Genomic DNA, 20,091 nt, shown 5'->3' on the forward strand with positions numbered 1-20,091 from the left:
CTCGTTAGTAATATGATACTGTTTTATATTTGTATAATCCTGTAAGTTTATAAATGTTTTCACTGGCAGTATTTCATTTGCTCTTCTCGACGACCAAATGCAGTAGTTAGTATTCCCTCTCTATCATCAGCCAAGAGACAGGGCCCAGAAAGGGGAAGTAACTTATATGGTTTACAGAGTAGCAGGAATCCAGGCCTTCTGACTCCAAGGCAGTGCTTTTTCTACTCTTTGTACCACAGGTGCCTCTCAGTAGCTACAGGTTTGATTTTTCAGGAGGCTGAGAGTTGGCAGCAAATACTGCATAAAAACAGAGAGTAGCACGACTTTATGGTCTAAGTCCCTAAGGAAAGCAATGGTCCTGGCTCACTTCCTGTAGTAGTGCCCTCGTGGTAGCCCTTGGTGGGGAGGGCAGTACAGGTACACATAGGGGACAGATTGGCCTCCCCAACAAACACAGATGCGTAAGCTCACGGTGCTACCATTCATAAGCCGTTTGCTTTGGGTCAGGCACTTTAAAATATATTACCTCATTTAATCTTTAACAAAAACCTAAACCAGGCAGGCAGGTTCTCCTTGGGAAATAGGAAGGTGGAGGGTAGACTCCTGAGTCTCCAGTATTTTTCCTGGCCTCAGTGCCAACTGTTGAAGTCTCAGAAAGTCATTGAATTTGGAATTGTCCCCATTAACATTTAAGCTCATGAGACAATTACCACAGGTGACTCCAGACCTCAGCCCAAACCTGTATATTTGGGTCTTGCAGTCTGTCACCAGCTACCTTCACCGGGCTGGCCCAAGTCACTTCATTAACCTTTTAGTAATACATGTATACAGTTGACTCTTTTGAAGCCCACTTACCGTGTTATAGCAGGGTTTTCTGTGTTGTTATATTCTCATCTTACAGATGAAGAATCTGAGCTTTGGAGAAATGAGTTAACTCGTTCAAGGTCAGAGAATAAATGGAAGAGTCAAGGGTCATGCTCTCTGAGCCCTGAGCCTGCACCATTTACAGTGTGCATCCTAGACCCACAGTCAGAGAGAGTGGAGAGGCTGTGGGGGTACAGATACGTAGGGCATTAGTTTGGTTTTGTTTTTCAGAATTTATTTTTCAAAGACGTGTCTTTCGGAGTTATATGAACTAAAATTTGAACTGTGTTCAGAGGTGCTTCTCTCCAAATGTGTTTTAGAAATGTAGCACGAGGGTGAGCCCTCGCCTCCATTGCCGTGGCAGTTTTGTATGACAGTTGTCGCTGACCCTGGAAGATGTTTTGTAGCTGATTAGACATAGCATTTCCCATTGCACCCTCTTTGTCCTGAAAAGAAAATAGACCAGTAAGGCAACGTGGTCAAGGGTGAGTTTCAGATTCAGCCGTGGCTGTTGAATTCCCTCAGACATTTGTGCTGATCCATTGCTGCCCTGTCTCATCCACGAGCTCAAGTTTGGACCAAGTAGAGTTGAGGGGGTTACTTTCGCACTGGGAACAGCATCAACTTCTTCTGGTCCTGATCATGGCTAGTCCATCATCCATGTTGTCCTTTTCTAGGCGTATCTGGGATTCCTATACTTGTGTTTTTATGTGCAGGTCTCAAGTGAATTTCTGTTATGAGCTATGCGTATCCATGCGCTGTTTTCCACAAATATATGTGGTCTGTGAAAAGGGGCATTTCCCTGGGAGGGTGTAATTATTGAGCTCAGAGTTCCGTATCTTGGGAAAGTGCTCTTTTCATGGGTTTTTGGTGTGGCCGTGTCCACAGTCAGTCTGGACATCAGGCTCCGCCTGCCTGTATACAGGGTTTCTGCACGAGGATCATTTAGTCAGGTTACTGTCTTTTGTCTATGACTGTGGTAGTCATAAGAGAGGCAACAAATTTCTCACCAGCTCAGTTTTTCTTGCCTCCCTCCTTCCCCAGAGGCAGTCTGGTCCGGAGACTGGGGCTAGTTGAAGGGTTTGCTTTTGTTCATCTCTGAGGCCCCTGTACCTCTGAAACTCCATGGTTTTATGAAATACATGCTCAGAACTGATCCTATACCTGTGGCAATTACTAGGGTTTCCTAAATGTGCAGGTTGAGCCAACAAGTACCGTGCACCGTGGGGAAGCCACCGCAGGTGTCCCTGTGCATGGGGGACTTTCCCGGGGCTTGTTAGAGAGCGAGCCTTGTCTGTGTGACTCCCCTGACAGGTCAGTGGGGACCGGAGGGTTGGAAAAGGCTTCCTGAAAGAAATCAGCCCTGCTTTGGCCCTGTGAGATGCCATATTTGGAAGATGCCAAGGAGCAGAGGCAGGGGGCTTCTGAACCCCAACACTGGCTGAGGACAGGGGTGCTCCTGCATCCTGGCATTGTGGAGCCATAACTTAGGCTGATGCTAGGGTGCCCTGCAGGGTGGTGTCCCCTCAGTAGATGCCAAATGATATAGTAGTTGTAGATTTCTTTTCTCCTGAAGTTATCTAACAAACTCAGCCAGTCCAGAGCATGAATCAGGAGCCAGAACAGAAATGAGAAAGCCCTTAGACTTGGGATTGAAATCAACATCGGACTGCCGTACTGGAGTGGATATCACTTAGCCCGAGCAGAGCGTCTCACTCCGGTGCCGCAAAGCCCATTTTCTCTATACCAAGGTTGAAGATGTACGAGAACAGAGGATCATTGCCTGAGGCAGCTAGGTTGTCAGCAGCTAGGAATGACTTCGGTAGCCAGTAGTGAGAGAGAACATGGTGAAGAATGAGAAAAACGGCTGTTGAGTACTCAAGGTGACTGCAGCATGGGCACCAGGAGGAACCCCGGCCTCCTAAGGGCTCTGACACTCCCCTCTGATACATACAAAGCACAGCCCAGTACCTCATTGGGGCTGGTGATCACCCTGACTCACCAAGACTTACATCATATATTACAGTCTGCTCTCTTCAAAAAGGTGAAGAGGGATTTCCCTGGTGGCGCAGTGGTTGAGAGTCCGCCTGCCAATGCAGGGGACACGGGTTCGTGCCCCGGTCTGGGAGGATCCCATGTGCCGTGGAGCTGCTGGGCCCGTGAGCCATGGCCACTGAGCCTGCATGTCAGGAGCCTGTGCTTCGCCACGGGAGAGGCCACAGCAGTGAGAGGCCCGCGTACCGCAAAAAAAAAAAAAAGGTGGAGAAAAGCAGATTGGATTTTAATCCAAATCTCAACTTTTTTTTTTTTTTTTTTTTTTTTTTTTTTTTTTTTTTGATCCTGTGTTAGCTTGTCAGCCTGTGGAGGCGGGCAGGTCCACAGCTGATTCTGGGGCTTTCTGGTGCCTCTCTGTTGAGACGGGGCTGAAGGAAGAAAACATCACCCGAGCCCTGCCCCTTGTTTGGTTTTCTGAGCAAAGGCTCCCGAGCCTGGGGAGGTTCCTGTCCAGTCCTTGAGCCCTCCCCAGGCCGCCCAGGGCTCTGGAGTAATGCTGACTGTGGACTTGCCCAGTTTGGAGAGCAAGGCTCCTGCCAGAGCTGGGTGTGGACAGACACCCCTTCTCTGGGCAGCATGGTGGCTTTGGGGGTAGAGAGGTTGGGAAACAGGGCCGCCAGGCTCCGGTCCAGCCGTTCCCTCTCTGCCTTGCAGGCCCTGGCTGAGGTAGTGTGGTGCCCTGGGCCCCTCCTTGCGGGCTGGCTGAACAGAAAAGCCAAACCCCACAACCACAAGAGGGTTTGCTTTGAAGACGGGCCTGAGCATAACCTCTGAGTTGCCTTTTTAAGTTTTAAATCTTGATCAGGGAAATACTTCTCCGCTGGAATCCAGGCCCCTTGAGATGTGTCCATGTCAGCACAGGAGCCTGGGATGAAGTAGCCTGCGTGCGGCAAGTCCGTGCTCATGAACAGACCTCCTTCTGTGTAGAGGGGCTTCTCATCTCCAAGAAGCCCAGAGACTTTGGAAGAGCAGTACCTGGGCAGGCGGGTGGAGGTGCGTAGGAGGGAGTGTCCGTGTGTGATCAGCGAGCAGCAGGCAGAGGCCGCCGTCAGCCTCAGGATGGAGCAGGAGGTGGAGAAGCAACACATGCCCCGCCCGTGGGAGAATGTCACGGACACAGGGACAGAGCCGAGGCTGGCCATGCTGAGCCGGGGATCCGCCGGGCAGGGTGTCTGGAAGCCAAGAGGACTTCTTCACAAAGATCTATGAGACACAGACCTCCACTCAAGGGCCACTTCACTTCCTCAGGAAGTTGCTCTTATGCCTACCCAAGTCCTAGGTGCTTAGAAGCCCTCCTCTGCGCTTCCTCAGCCCCTGTGTATTCCAGTTCGTGGTCACAGAGCTTCTGTTCCACATAACGCCGGCAAGGAGAAGCTCCTCCCACCCAATCTTTGCATTCCCAGAGCTTGGCTGACATAGGTTCTTAAATATGAGAGTGGTGAGTGGGCGACTGGAAGACTAAATGTCTAGGGCTTTTGAATGTGGATTTGCTCTTAGGAATCTTATACTTCTGTTATTGGAAGTTGGTCTTCCCAGATTTCCCCAGCCCTGCATGAGTGTGCATATCTAGGTTGATACTAAGCCCCAACTGATTGCGGATCACGGATCGAGGCACTGTGGGGATATGAGTAAGAAAGCATTGCCATGACTCTGCTCTCAAGGAGATTAGCTGATTGACTTCTAGATTGTTTTTCGACTCCATGTTAAACTCTGGGGGCACAGCCCCAAGGGGAGCTGAGGACTGGGTTGGCAGAGTGTCAAGCTGATGGGTTAGGGGCAGTCTTGTCTTGGGGTGAAGAACCCTGAGCCACTCGGAGAGCTGTAGAAGGCAGTGTGGTCATCCAGGAATTGAAGGCAGCCCTATCCTGGTGCCCAGGCTATCGTAAATAATCCTTATAAGCTCACCTACTTAGCAGGGAAACAAGAAGAAAAATATAAAGGGCAAGATACAAATAGCTATGAGGAGTTTAGCACACTGGTGGTTGGTGAACATCTAAGAGACCTGGAGAGGTCAGTGCATACGTACACTGTCCTACAGTGGCCGCACATCTGGGAGAAGGAACAGATTGGAGTTCCAGCTCTGCTGTTTGGTAGATGTGTCCTGTTTGCAGGTCAGATTTTTGGGCCTTGGTTTTCTTCCCTTGAATGATTGTGAGGGTCAAATTAGATGAGGTATGTAAAATCCCTGGCTGTGTTATTACAGGTCACTCTTTGAAGGGGTGAGTGTCCTGTATCTGTGCCCAAGAGCATGTTCTTTTGCGACCAGTACTGAGTATGGGTGCCCCCTTCACCCACCCTGCTACCTCTTCTCTGCTCCTCTGCTGCTCTCAGAGTGGCCAAGCTGGTGACAGATTAGAGATCGCAGGACACTGGCAAGTGGAGTCCTCTTAACACACCCCTGCGGAGGACTGGAAACAGCAACCCACGGAGCAGGAGGCCTTGTAGACCGAGAAAGAGTGAGGTCTCAGCCGAGGCCTCAGGGGGCTCAGGGAAAAGGATCTTGTTTCCTCTGAAAGAGGGAGCTCTCGCTGGCCTGGGATGGATGGGATGAAGAGTAGGAATCAGGATTAACTAGTGTTTGCAGCCAGTATTTTTCCAGTGCACTTTGCCCTGTGTGGGTGTTGTTTTGACCTACAGAAAACTGAAAACCCTACATTCCTTCCATCAGGGACAACGAGGTGTGGGTAGAAACACTGCTCTAGGACCTGACAAACTTGAATCTACACTTTGTTGTTTCACTCAGTAGCTCTGCAGCCATCTGTAAGTCCTTGACCTTTTTGGGGTCCAGTTTGCTCCTCTGTAAACTGAGAAAACGAGGAACGTTCTGTATAGCCTAAGCAAATCTAAATTAGAAGGTATAACATTCCTTTCTCGCATATTGGCTAGATGGGATGCGGCTAATGATGTAGCCTGGGAGAAGGCACAGAAGCCACTGAACGATGGGACTTAAGTTTCATCTTTAAATTCTTGTCCTGGAGACAAAAGATGTGGTGAAACCCAGGAGCCTTCTATGTGCGGTTATCCTTGGTGATCCGTTATTTTACCTGACTCCAAAAGAGTATTTTTTTCACATAGAACCTGCTTGGAAAAACTGCATTAATTTTTCCTTCTTTTCTCAGTATCCAGCGAGCAGCATTGGTGGTTCTGGAAAATTACTATAAAGATTTCACCATCTATAACCCCAACCTCCTAACAGCCTCCAAATTCCGAGCAGCCAAGCACATGGCCGGGCTGAAAGTCTACAACGTAGATGGTACGTGCCTTGAAGTGGTGTCTCTGGTGGGTGCAGGGAGCAGTTGGCCAACCCAGTACTTAGATTAAACTGTATGTTCCATTTGGTTCTACCCCTCTCAGGGTCTGCCTTTATGGTACATTCTCATTTCAGAACAATTTTTCCTTTTTTCTTTTTCTTTTGTCTTTTCTTCCTTTCTTTCCTTTCCTTTTTTTTTTTTTTTCCCGACAAAGATATTTTTAGAGAAATGTTGATGGATAGTCTGCATATGTGGGAGATTCATTCATTTGAGGATTTTATGAAAACTACATGAAACAGGAGTGATGTGGGTTTCCTGCCTCCTGTTGTGAACATCTTACATTGAAAGCTCATAGGAAAAGGCTGCTTTTCAAAATTTGGATAAATTACCAAAGATTCAGCTACCCCAATCCATTAAGTCTATAATTCAGGCCTCTGGTGAGATTCTTACAGGCATTTGTCAGTCCTGGCTGAGAACCAGAGTTGAGTGGGTGGCTGGAGGCCGGAGGCCAGGCTGGGGACATCAGAGCTGTGTTTCGGGCTATCAGATGGTTAAGTGCAAGAAACAGGACACGGTGTCATTTCTTGCCAGGTACCTTGGGTCAGGGCAAGAGCTTTGCAAAACCTAGAAGAGGATCATATTGTTAACAAGTCGAGTGATTTATAGGCGGTGTCAGTTTTAGTGACAATATCCTCCCCCTTTTTTTGTTTTTGGCTCTATGAGCTGTGCAGTCGCTTGTGAATCCTAAAGGATTGGTAAATTTCACAAACCTAGTGCAGAATCCCACTAGCAAGCCAGGCTTAATTAAGTAGATGCTACGTAAGAAAGCGTACAGTCGGCCTCGTCCTTCTAAAAAGTTAAGGCAGTCCACGGTCAGGGGAACGAGACCGGGAGTTCTAGGTGTGTATTAATAAACATGACATTTTGCAAGACCCCAAGCATGGGTATTTTCTGTAAAAGTTGTGGCTACCATGACCCTCCAGCACGTGTGTGGTTAATGTCTCCATGGCCATTGACTCTCTTTTTCCTCTGTCCTGTTCCCCCCATCCCTCTCATCCTCTCCCATTGTCTTGTCGCCGAAATGAATGTTCCAGCTGCCCTTACGGCCAAAATGGAACTTTATGTAACAGATGGTAAGTAACGTCTTCAGCACAGTCTGTGCTATTTTTGGCCAGCATTTTAATTGTCAAGCGTTCTTCATCTCCTTCGGAGTTCTTTTTCCATTTCCACTCATCAAGTTGGGGTTTGGGGAGATATCCTTCTTCTTGTGAGCATTTTGAACGCAGAGCAGGGGTCCTGTTCACCCTTCTGGGAAGTTACTTTTGGGATTTGTGTATGTGCTTCACAGGGGATGGGCAGACGGTACTGACAGACTGTGGACTAGTTTTCTGCTCTGTTTCGCAGCCCCAAGGCATTAAAACTGTCCTTCCTCCATCGTCCTTTCCCCCAAAGGCCCCAGTAATAACGCCACTGGTCAGTCCCGGGCAATGATCGCCGCAGCTGCTCGGCGCAGGGACTCGAGCCACAACGAGTTGTATTATGAGGAGGCGGAACATGAACGGCGGGTGAAGAAGCGGAGAGCAAGGTACACTGCCCACCACCCAAAACTAGCATGCCTGTAACACACTTTTCTTTCGAATGGCATACTAACACTCTTTTTCAAAAATTTATTTTATCGAAGTGTAGTTGATTTACAATGTTGTGTTCATTTCTGCTATACAGCAAAGTGACTCAGTTATACATATCCATACATTCTTTTTTGTATTCTTTTCCATTATGGTTTATTACAGGATATTGAATACAGTTCCCTGTGCTATACAGTAGGATCTTGTTGTTTATCCATCTTATGTATATAACAGCTTGCATCTGCTAATCCCAAACTCCCACTCCTTCCCTCCCCCAGCCCCCTCCACCTTGGCAACCCACAGTCTGTTCTCTGTAAGACTTTTTTTTTAACCAGAATGAAATTTCAGTTTATAAACATGACCTGCTTGGGCCTTTGGAGGGAATCTTGCTCCAGTGTTTCTCAAACTTTAGCATTCAAAAGCATCACCAGGAGGACTTGTTAAAACACAAATCTCAGCTTCTGGGCCCTACCGGCAACGGATACTTAACTTTTCAGAAGGTCTAGAGTGGGGCCCACCCAAGAATTTGCATTTCTTTAAAATTCCCAACTGATGATGAAGCTGCTGGCCCGCAGCCAGCACTTTGAGTGGCCCGCCCTATATCCCCAGGCTCTTGCTGATTTTCAAGATCTGATCACATTAGCCAAAGTGGACAGAGATGGGCCCCTTCCTTCTTTTCTCCCAGGGGCTGCTGGTATGGGCGGCTGGATCCGGGGATACAGCTCTGGCTCTCTGTAAGGCTGCTTCCGCACCACCAGCCACCTCTCAGTGCAAGCAGAGCCTTTTGTAGCCAGAGTCTGAGGGGCCTTAAAACTCTTTTCATCTAACCCTTCATTGTAAAGATGAAAGGGACTGAACTGAGTCTCCCGAGTAAATTAGTGGCAGAATTGAGAACAGAAGTCATCTCCGACCCCCAGCCTCCTTCCTCCTCACCCTGGAGCCCCCATTCCACGTATTATTTTTGCCTTTGCCTTCCTTTCCCCTTCCCTCCTCTCCCAACCATCTGGAGTGTCAGCTAAGGACTGGAGCCTTGGGTGAGCTGGTGGCAGACTGGGAGGAGTCATCCCACATTCAACGTGACTCTGTTCTCCAGCCCTGCACCACGGTCCTGACTGCTGTGTTTCATCGCCTGCAGGCTGGTGGTTGCAGTGGAGGAGGCCTTCATCCACATCCAGCGTCTCCAGGCTGAGGAGCAGCAGAAAGCCCCAGGGGAGGTGATGGACCCCAGGGAGGCCGCCCAGGCCATCTTCCCCTCCATGGCCCGGGCTCTGCAGAAGTACCTGCGCACCACCCGGCAGCAGCACTACCACAGCATGGAGAGCATCCTGCAGCACCTGGCCTTCTGCATCACCAACAGCATGACCCCAAAGGTGCGGCTTGTCACCGAGCTTGGAAAGTCCCATCTTAGGGTATTACCAGGAATGATAAAATCAAAGGCTTCTCTAAAGCACCAACTAATAAGAATTAATGATTCTCACTTATTTTATGTTGTTTTGATACCGTCGTTTTAAAAATGTGCCTTTGAAGGCCTCTAGATTCAAGCAGAGGAAAGACTTTCACTTAGAGACAGTCCAGGTAGTAGTTCAGGTTACTCTGCGGATTCTGGGGCCAAGTTGACTCACTGTAACCTGGCACCTCCACCAACTAGTGGGAAACCTTGGGACAAGAGCCTAATGGCTCTGTGCCTCAGTCTGCTAGTCTGTAAATTGGGGATAATACTAATATCTACCTCATTGGGTTGTCATGAGAACTAAGAGAGTCCATTCTTATGAAGTGCTTAAAACAGCGTCTGTCATAATATAAGGACCAAATAAGTAGCCATTATTATCAGCCATAGAAAACGTGCCATCACTTTGGTGTTTTGGCTCTTAGGGGGTGAGTTTTACTGAATGCTCTCTGGGATTATGACATGAGCACACTTTTGGGGCTGTTACAGGAAACAGCCATGCATCTAATAGAGGGCTGTGGCCGAGGAGGCAAAGTAGAAGGAAGGGTTCAGCAAAGGACCTCTCTTCAAACAGAAGTGGGTTCAGATCCTGGCTCCACCACCTAATTGGTTTGTGACTTTGCCTAAGTTACTCTTCACTTGTTTCCTCTTTTATAAAATGGGGATAATAATAGTATCTACCTGATAGGATTGTTGTATGAGAATTATATTAAATATGGCAGCATGACACGTAAATCATGAGGTAGAAAGTAAATGAGCTTGCATATAGTACACATATAACACATGGTAGTGATATTATTAGTATAAGGACCTGTGTTCATACATTGCCTTGTAATATACAACTGCTGGTTGCATTGTCACTAACCAGTAACGATCCTTAGAAAAGCAATATGGAAATATTCATTAAGAAGCCATAGGGCTTCCCTGGTGGCGCAGTGGTTGAGAGTCCGCCTGCCGATGCAGGGGACACGGGTTCGTGCCCCGGTCTGGGAAGAACCCACGTGCCATGGAGCGGCTGGGCCCGTGAGCCATGGCTGCTGAGCCTGTGTGTCCGGAGCCTGTGCTCCGCAACGGGAGAGGCCACAACAGTGAGAGGCCCGCGTACCGCAAAAAAAAAAAAAAAAAAAAAAAAAAGAAGCCATAATGTTTCCCATATTCTCTGACTCACTAATCCCTCTCCTAGAAAAAATACTCAGCACAGTCAGCTCTACTCATGAATATATATGCACGTGATTTTTGCAAAATAATCTGTATTAACTCCAAACTGGAGTTAAAAATAGAACAGTGGCTTACATAGTACAGCGTCTCACCTGTTAAAACATGGAAGAATCTTCGTTAGAATATTTACACACACACACAAAAAAGAATATTTACAAACAACAGAATGCAAAAAGCTTTGAACACTGTGGTTACGAGTGAGTACAATATGTCTGCATGTGCAAAGTGATAGCTCGTACCACATAGAATGGAAGTGGTTTCCTTTTTCAAGGTTTTTTTCTTTTTTTTTAAGTTTCCTGGTTGCTTTCTTTTTCATTTAAAAGCATACTTTTCTGAATTAAAACTAATAATCTTTGTATAAAAATCCGAACGTTAAAGAAAAGTATAATGTACAAAGTGAAGTTTTCATTCCTCTAACCCAGACAGTTCTTACTGATATAAAGAGTAGGGGTAATATTCTTTCAGGTGTTTGTGTGTGTGTGTTTTTAAAGCAGAAATGGATAAAAAAAAAAAAAAGAAAAAGAAAAACAGAAATGGGATCTCATACCATATAGGTAAGGTTTAGACACTTGCTTTTTTCACTTAAAGCTGTCTCTTGGCTATATTTCCATGTCAGTACTTCGCAATCTCCGTTACACAGATCTGACTCATTCCCTGTAATAGCTGCGTCTTATTCCACTGAATACCATGGTTTGTTTAATGGATTGCCTACTGATGCACATTTGGATTAAGATCTTTCGTTAGTCTAAACCAGGGGTTGGTGGTTTTTGTTAATCGAGTTTTATTGGGACACAGCTACACCCTTTTGTTTACAGATTGTCTACAGCTGCTTTCTACTACAGCAGAGTTGAGTAGTTGTGACAGTGTGTGCCTTTGCAACACCAAAAATATTTATATTTAAAGAAAAGTTTGCCAATCCCTGGTCTAAACAGTGTTGCAGTGAATATCTCTTTTTTACATATGTGTTTGTACATTTATGCAAGTATTTCTGAAGGATAAATTTCTAGTAGAGGAACAGCTGGATCAAAGGTACAGATCCTGCCAAATTGTCCTTCTAAGGGGTGTTACTGTTTTACACTTTTGCCTTTAGGATATGAGACCGTTTATTTCCCCCTTACCCTTGCCAGCATTGGGTGTTACCATTCTTTTTGATCATTGCCCATCTAAGAGGAGGGAAATAGATTTTTATTATTTGAAGTCATATTTAACTATTAATGTGATAGAACATCTTTTCATATCTTAATTTTCTATTCTTTTATAAATTGTCTTATTAATTTCATTTATCTAACTGTTGAGCTGTTTCTTTTCCTTATGATTCATAAGAGTTGTATTTTTTTTTTTTTTTTTTTTTTGGCCATGCCTCGTGGCTTGCAGGGTCTTAATTCCCCAATCAGGGATTGAACCTGGGCCCCAGCAGTGAAAGCACTGAGTCCTAATAACCATTGGGCCGCCAGGAATTGCCCACATAGGAGTTATTTTTATATGAGTGAGTGTTGTGGTAGAGGCACAACTCTCCCTTCTGCCTTAGAATATATGCTTATAGATGAGAAATAATGTACCTGGCAGCAGCAGTGAGGTGTGGTTGGAGGATACCACTTAGAAACCATCTGTGACCTGTTTAGGACCAGAGTGTTTTATCCTAATATTTTCTATCTGGATCCCTGGTTCATTCTTTCTTCTTCTTTCTCAAAGCTAAATCGATAAATTTATTGATATAACACACACGCTGTTGAGCCCCCCAGCATATGCCAGGCACATGGAAAATCCGAATTTAAAAAATAGTTCCCGGGCTCCCCTGGTGGCGCAGTGATTGAGAGTCCACCTGCTGATGCAGGGGACACGGGTTCGTGCCCCGGTCTGGGAAGATCCCACGTGCCGCGGAGCGGCTGGGCCCGTGAGCCATGGCCGCTGAACCTGCTTTTCCAGAGTGCTTTTCCATGCTTGGCACTTGCCCCGAGGAGCTCTCGGGATGGGAGGAGGCCGACCTATGAACAGGTACAAGCCGTGGCCTGGGCCGTGGGACCCAGGCCCTTAGAGGCGGCTGGTGCCTCAGCCACGGCTTCTGGGCAGACGTGGGTACCAGCCACCCTGCCTTCCTCGTGTCTCTGCTTACCACCGTTGGCACCCTCTGGTTGGAGAGTGAGAAAGTAAGGGAGCCTTCCCTCCCCAGCAGGGACTCCGTGGGGCAGTCCTGATGGAATTGGGTGTGATCTGCGGGGCCATCCTGGTTTGTTGGGAGGACATGTTTTCCCAGGAGTGAGAGCAGGCAGCCCCCAGCAGCACCGCCTGGAGCAGGTGCTCCCTCCCTAATAGCATCTCCGCTTGTCCTTGCAGGCCTTCCTCGAGCGGTACCTCAGCACGGGTCCCACGCTGCAGTACGACCGGGAGCGCTGGCTCGCCATGCAGTGGCGGCTCGTCAGTGATGAGGCCGTGACCAGCGGGCTGCGGGATGGACTCGTTTTTGTCCTCAAATGCTTGGACTTCAGCCTCGTAGTCAATGTGAAGAAAATTCCATTCATCATGCTCTCAGAAGAGTTCATAGACCCCAAGTCTCACAAATTTGTCCTTCGCTTACAGTCTGAGACGTCAGTTTAAAAGTTCTATATTTGTGGCTTTATTAAAAAAAAAAAAAAGAATATATAGAGAGATATATATGTATACCAGAGGGGCATCTTTGTTTTTATTATTCTTCATTGCTGACTGAACTGGCAGATGAGAGACCAGGGTCCTTTGACCATCTGCACTTTATTTGGGAGGAAGCAGAAGATGTCCGTCCTGGAAAAAAGTGACTGATGACATCTGGCTTGGGGATGGGACGTCTCTCGAGAAGCCGTTCCCTGGCGTTTCTGTGACAGCTGCAAACCAAAGCGGAGCTGGAGGTTCTTGGGAACCTCGCCTTACGACTCGTCCCTGCCTTTCGTCCAGCACCCAGCCCTGCCCTGCTTCTGGCCATCCCACTCGTGGGCCTCTGGGGACACGTCTTTGTCCTGTTTCAGGGAACCAGACGGGACATGTCCACACGCGTTTGTATATGTAAACATCCGGCACCACGGGAGCCACGGGCCGTTCACGAAATGCCTGCCTTCGTCTTTGTTCTCTGTTGCCTTGGGTTCTGCAGAGAAAGATCACAACGACAAACGTGCACTATCAGTTTACAGCTCTTAATGATTTGATTTTTTTCCCCAAAGAGAGAATCTACCTGCCCCAGTTTTGACCTGCTTGCCTACCAGCTTGAGCAGGTAGCTCTTTCCTAACCCAGTGATGGCCTACCTGACCCCGCTCCATCCCACCCCCACCCTCCCAAAACACACCACACCCTACCTGGCTGGCAGCCCAGCCTTCAGAGCCGCCCAGGACCTGGCTCTTCACGTGTGCCCTCGGGCTCCATGCACAGCCTCAGGTCCGCCCCACGGATTGTTTGTTTACGTAGGGAAGGGTGAAGTACCCCCCAGGTAGGTCCCAGGGAGGGCATGCCAGCTAGGATGTCCCTTTCAGGCTGCGGCAGGAGCCCCTCCCCCCACTGCTCCACACCCACCAGGGGGAGACCCACGCTGTGACTCAGGGACTGGCAAGTTCAGCTCAGAGCCTCCATTTCCCTGGAGGTACGTCCTCACAAAGCTCCATAGCAAGCTGTCTTGCCAAGGGACAGCTGCGGCGTCCAGCCCCTGACTCTGACCACCGTCACTGTGCGCTCATCACCTCCGCCCCTTACTACCCGTGCAGGGGCTCCTTTAGGCCCTGGTGCTAAATCACTCGTAGTTGGCAGTTAAGCGAGGAGAGGGAATGGGCAAGCTGCAGCATCTGGGGAAAGGAAAGTAGGGAGCCGAGCTTGTGATCCAGAATGATGCCAGCCTGGTCTGTTTCTTAGATGGTTTCAGTGGGCTTGCCTGGGCCCGGGCCCAGGGGAGCAGCCGGGCCGGGCGAGCGGAGGCGCCAAGGGGCAGAGCCCCGCAGCGGCCTTCAGTTCCTGCATCTGCCTTCCTGTATCCACAGCAAACCTTTGCAGAGTGTTCACTCTCGCTTTTCCCCAGTGTTTAGGGTAACCAGTCACCTTGCTATAGCCAAGGATGACACTGTCAAATGCTCTTTGTGTATGTGTTCGCATGTACCCTTTCTGGTTTATGCATTCCACAAGTGGTGCAGTGTTTGTTATTACTGTCTTAAACCAAAATTGGCTTTTGATATTTGTCACACACCTGTACCTGAAAAAGTAAACAGCGTTCTTGAATCTACAGCCTTCAGGTCAACAAGAAGATGTGTTGGAAAAGCAGGAAGGAGAAACCAGTCGGTATGGTGTGAAGCCAAGACATACTATTTAACTACGTGGTTTCCGTTTATGAAAAACACATACCATGTAACCGTGGTGCTTTTGTTCTTCTTAGTTTTGCCTTTAGGTCCCTTCAAGCCGGACATTCCTTTTGATGTCTTTCTCAGGAATATATTTTGGGAGACTGGGCAAGGGATGGTGAATGTATAAGAGACTTTGGCTGCATAAAGGTTATACTGTCCCAGACTAAATGTATCACAGGCTGCTGCATCAGAAACCCGGCAATAGAAGTGCCATACGTGTATATTCATCTGGTTAATAACGACACTATCCATCAGCTTTCTAAAAAACTGTGCTTACAACCCTGTCTTCAATTACCAGTCCAGAAGGGGTTAAGTTGGATTCATGGCTTTGGTGCCTGCCTTCCCAGCGGGGTGAAGAAAGGTTTAAATTAAGGAATTTCTTTTCTCTCTCTCCCAGTCTTTGCATAGGAGAATGTCAGACTTTGTGAAATTACTGTTTCTGTTTTAAATTGAATATTGATTTTTTTACACTGACTTTGTACTGAGTCCTTTTCGAAAGAACAACGTAATAAAATGCGGGATCTTTGTATCAAGGCTTTGCACTTGCCAACTCTTCATAGCCTGAGTTACTGGTACAGTGGGAACAATGTAAATGGCATTTTTTTAAAAATGTAAGTTTTCAGAAAAGCTGTCTCATACAGTTGAACACAGTCCTTTTCAGTTCTTGCAGTCAATAAGCTCTTCTTTTGAAAAGGGGTAAACTGTGCCCTGGGCTAGTAGAATTAGAAGATAAGTTCACATTAGAGGATACAAGATTTTGTTTGCCTGAAATGTTTATAGATTTTCTATAACTTTCAACCTGTTATTAAAATGGGAACGTTAAACAGTAAGGAGTAGAAAAACTTAATGAGGAGTATATGTCTGAGATTGTTCTCTTCCCTGGCGATGTTTTAACCAGTAGATAGTTTCTGTTCTTAAGTGTGTACTTTTGAAGATAATGACAATTTTTAATCGTCCATGAACTAAACAGTGAAGTCTGCATTCATAGAGCTGGAAGGGATTTTAAGGCTTTGTGATTGATCCATCCTTTGCATTATCGGTTAAGTCAAAACGTGTAATGGTTTTGCGAAAGTTTTTAAAGTAAGCCCTAGAGAAAATGCTTGACTATTTTTTGCCCAGCTGTCATCATCTCCCTTCCTTCCTCTCTGTCCTCTGTCTACGCACAGGACAAATTCTGTACGGCCAACGGATAGAGGAAAGTGGCCGTAGTATATGTGTACGTGTGTGTTGTGCTGCGGTTCATTGCCAGAGCTCGGACCTCCTTTGCAATGGGGAGATGGTGGTTGTTCGGGTGTGTGTTGGGTGGGCATGAGGTGCTCCGCTGTCTTCACCATAGTTGGTGGTGGTCGAGTACTCTCTTTCTTGTGTCTCCTGGTCACTTTGGTGTGCATGTATATAGATAAGCCTGTAGCCCTGTGGGAAGCCATGAGCCTGTTAGGCTGACAGAAACTGATGACCCTGCCCCTCCTTACTTTTTCCCGGGAGAGTGAGTGTAGCAGCCGCTCAATGAAATCAGCAAAATCAAGTCCTTGTTTACTCTCGTCTGTGTGAACCCTGCTATGGAAGGCTCCCTACACTGGGACGCACATTTGTTTGTGGGTGTGTGTTTCTATATATGTGAGCATTTCTCTGAGTGTAATTACCAGATGGACGGCATGTTTATGTTAGCCATCTGAACATCTGTGTTATCTGTAACAGATGGGTGTGTATCTCAGCAAATAACTTGTGGATGTGTTTATATAGATGAGTGTGTGAAAGTCCATGTGTTTCTACATATGCCCTGTGTTTGAGAGATACCCTAACAGCACCCATCTTCTGGGAGGTTACTCTAAAGCCAGATACTTCTCCCTCCCCGCCTTTACTCCTCCCCCTAGGTTACACTGGCTTCTCCCCAGGAGTAAATGGCTTTAGCACAGCAGTGTCTTCTGGAGAGCCTGCTGTCCTGTAGGCAAGTCCATTAGACTTTCTTGCCTCAGGACTTTATGACCTGAAAACAGCAAGAAAGAAAGGTCAAGCTCCATGATAATGACTGCTCCAACTTCACTACCCCGGAAGCCTTACCATAGATTTCTCAATATAACTTAAAAATTGAGCTTCATTTAAAAAAAAAGATTGATTACTAAAAGCAGCACAGAAATGGTGCCATAATATTCAAATAGTCCAGCAGAGACCCTGCAGTTGTAAAGTGGTGTAAGTATTTCTGGGTAGTGTTTGTGCTTTGCGAGTCTTGTTTTACAAAAAATAAATCACTACTGTGAATTTACTGCTATGTAACCCTGTGGCCATAATCCATTATAAATAAAATATGAGTTATTCTTAAGCCCATAGCACAGTTTTTGAATGGTATTCAGTGCAGTAGTGAATAAGGTACCTTAGGCACTACATTGAAATCTCCATATTGAGCTTTAACCAAGTGGATGCCTAGAAAATTAGATTTGGGGTCACATTTTTGACAAAATATATTTTGGTCAAAGAAGGAAGAGAAGGGTAATAAGATGTATCTATCAGGTATCGCATGTTAGGCGTTGTCTTAGAATGTGAATTCCTTTAAGGTAGGCGTTATCTGAATTTTACAGGTAAGAAAAGGGATGAGCAGAGAGGGAGGAACTTGCTTGAAATCTCATGGCTAATAAATGAAATTTCAAATCTAATGTTTGATCCCAATCCCTCAGTCACTACCTCGAAGTATTACCTAAATAATCTGGCATTTTCTGGATGTGGAGGAGAGACCTGAGGATACTTAACCTTGAATCAAAAGCTGGGATTGGGGGTTCGTTGGAGGCGAAATCACATCTGTTCTTTGACCTCGGGTTTGCACCAGAGCTGTGGCTCCAGGGAAGGCTGCTCCGCCGTGCTAGCAGATTTCTCAGGAATTTTGATGGAAAGAACTTGAGGATCCTCCTTCCCTTAGGAAAACCAGCCCTGCTAGCGCTGCACCTGCTGTAGGACTCAGGTGCTATTGTTCTGGTAGCCACCCTTTGCTTCTGTCCCCTCCCCCTCCACTCCCACCCTGCTGGCTTGGGCAGGTGTGCACCTTGGGGAAGTGTGCAGGGGCTGACCTGGCCTCCCTCTGATCTGAGGAGGCCTCTTCCTGGTGTTTTGTCAACATTATGCCCCAACAGCTTCCACTGGTTGGGGTGGGAGAGGGACTGCCTGCAGCCCAGCCTAGGGAGGTTTGGGACTGGAGCCCCTGGCCTCCATCCTTGACTTCATGTTCTCAGCAAGCATTTTGCATCCCACTATCTTCCCCACATTTGCCCTCTAGAGTTTTAATCACTAGACATAAAACAGGACTCTGAGCACACTTTTTTCTCTATTCCAATGTCTTGAGGTTTTGGTTTAGTTGTGCATAAACTACCTTCTCTCCTGCTGTTTGCTTTCAGTAGAGGATAGGAAAGGAAAGATAACACACCTCTCGGCATTGCTGCTTATTAGGAACGAGTAGGACACATTTTCAGAGGGTAAATAGGGAATGTATAACTACTGAATAAAATTAGATTTTAGTACTCTGTGTCCCTTTTACCAGGCCTGTCCCTGTCTACTTAGATAACCCAATTTGTTTTGTTTCACCTGTAACATAAATCTCTTCAATGGGTTGTTTTAGAGTCTCCCCAACACAGCAACAGGTTTCCGACACCTGAAGCAGCACGGTGAAATGTTACTCCCAATATGGCACCAGGAATCTACAATTGATATGTCTCTCAGCTTGAAAACATCAGTGTTTTGTCCTTGTTTTAGTGGGATAAAAACACTCTTAAGCCTTGGGGACAAATGTGACCAATTCCCAGGCTTTTATCTTGAGTGTCTTTGGCACTTCTTTTGGCACTGAAATAATACTTGGATAAAAATATTTGTGCAGTGTCTGGTTTTGTATTTGCTTGTATTTATCTCAGCCTTCCCTTGTGCACATGAGCTTTCATTCTGAAGGAGGTCATCCTTTAGGAGCTTTTAAACCCCCAAAAGCCCTCACCTTGGGAAAGCTTCATGTCTGAGGCCAGAGACTCTTGCTCAGGGAATTAGTAGTGGGACCCGGGCATCTGATCTGCGGGTGTCAAGTCTAGTTCAATTCATGTTGTAGCGAATTTAAACAGTTAATACACCATCACCATTCCAGGGGCCAGGTGGAGAGAGGTGGCGGTCGCTTTGCATTGGCCAGCGCCCCTCAGTTATAGAAATAATGGAATATTCACTTAGTGTTGATCATCATTCTAAAAAAAAATCCAGACTTTGCTGAGAAGTCCTTCTTTTTATAATGGATTCACAGTAGGCTTTAACTAAATAGCAGAGTCCTCTGGGACTCCTAAATTATGACATGTTTAAAAAACTTGATTTCCAAGCAGTTGTTTATGACAACTATTGCATAGAGTGGAGGACACCAGCCAGGATGAGGGCAGTGGTGGATACTGGCTCACTGGGGTGGTGAATTAACTCATGTTGTGATGACCACTTCCTCAACAAAGATGCTTGGGAGAAGACCAGAGAGGCAGGAGCCAGGTCTTACTCAAGGGAAGTTTATTTGACCATCGCTTTTGTGTTGAAAGGACTTTACATTTCTGGATTTAGAATCCAGTATCAACCCAGCAACTTCAGTGACAAAACCATCTGTCTATCTGATGGGGCCATTACTGTTTGTGCAAAGATGTGGCCAGGGGTCTTTTTCATTCTCCCTTATTAGTTAATACTGCACTTTGTAACCAGAAGGGGAAGTTTTGCTGGTTAGCAAAATGCACAATCACTAGATATGTATGACAAAGTCTGAGTGTGACTTCCTGCATAAACTGGGTGGTGGGCTCTATTGAGACATTGCAAACATGTGAATGAATGAATTACACTACCAGCAACCATCTGCCCAAGTACATTTACGTATATTCATAAGATGTATGCAGTGAAGCCTCTTTTCATTGTAACATCAGTAACAATGTTAGAGTCTATGAGGGGCATAGTGTACCTGGCATCCAAGTTATTTTGTTCTCTTTTGGGCCCCCATTCCAATTAATTGTAAAACATTTTACATGTTACATTTTTTATACTGTAAAACTCGGAAAATAAACTGAAATCCCAAATTACATTTTGTTACTTTTTTTTCATGTGATTACTTCAATCTAAAAAGTTTTATTTTATTTATTTATTTTTTATTGAGGTATAGTTGACGTACAATGTTGTGTTAGTTTCAGGTATACAGCAAAGTGATTCAGTTATACATATTATTTTTTTCAGGTTATTTTCCCTTATAGGTTATTACATAATACTGAGTATACTGCCCTGTGCTATACAGTAGGTC

The 20,091-nt window shown here is 46.3% G+C and overlaps 1 protein-coding gene across 3 annotated transcripts in view; it reads left to right on the forward strand.

Annotated features, from left to right (window-relative positions):
- VANGL1 (VANGL planar cell polarity protein 1) overlaps positions 1 to 19,878 on the forward strand; it is a 77,735-nt gene extending 57,857 nt beyond the window's left edge. For all 3 annotated transcript variants that reach the window (XM_032650965.1, XM_032650975.1, XM_032650958.1), the window contains exons 5-8: positions 6,039 to 6,172; positions 7,623 to 7,755; positions 8,931 to 9,165; positions 12,795 to 19,878. In XM_032650965.1, the coding sequence (XP_032506856.1) occupies positions 6,039 to 6,172; positions 7,623 to 7,755; positions 8,931 to 9,165; positions 12,795 to 13,055 (763 nt within the window). In that variant the 3' untranslated portion in view covers positions 13,056 to 19,878. The remainder of the gene's footprint in view (positions 1 to 6,038; positions 6,173 to 7,622; positions 7,756 to 8,930; positions 9,166 to 12,794) is intronic.
- Positions 19,879 to 20,091: the final 213 nt, after the last annotated feature.

Source organism: Phocoena sinus, chromosome 1 (assembly GCF_008692025.1).
Source record: "Phocoena sinus isolate mPhoSin1 chromosome 1, mPhoSin1.pri, whole genome shotgun sequence".
NCBI lineage: Eukaryota > Metazoa > Chordata > Mammalia > Artiodactyla > Phocoenidae > Phocoena > Phocoena sinus.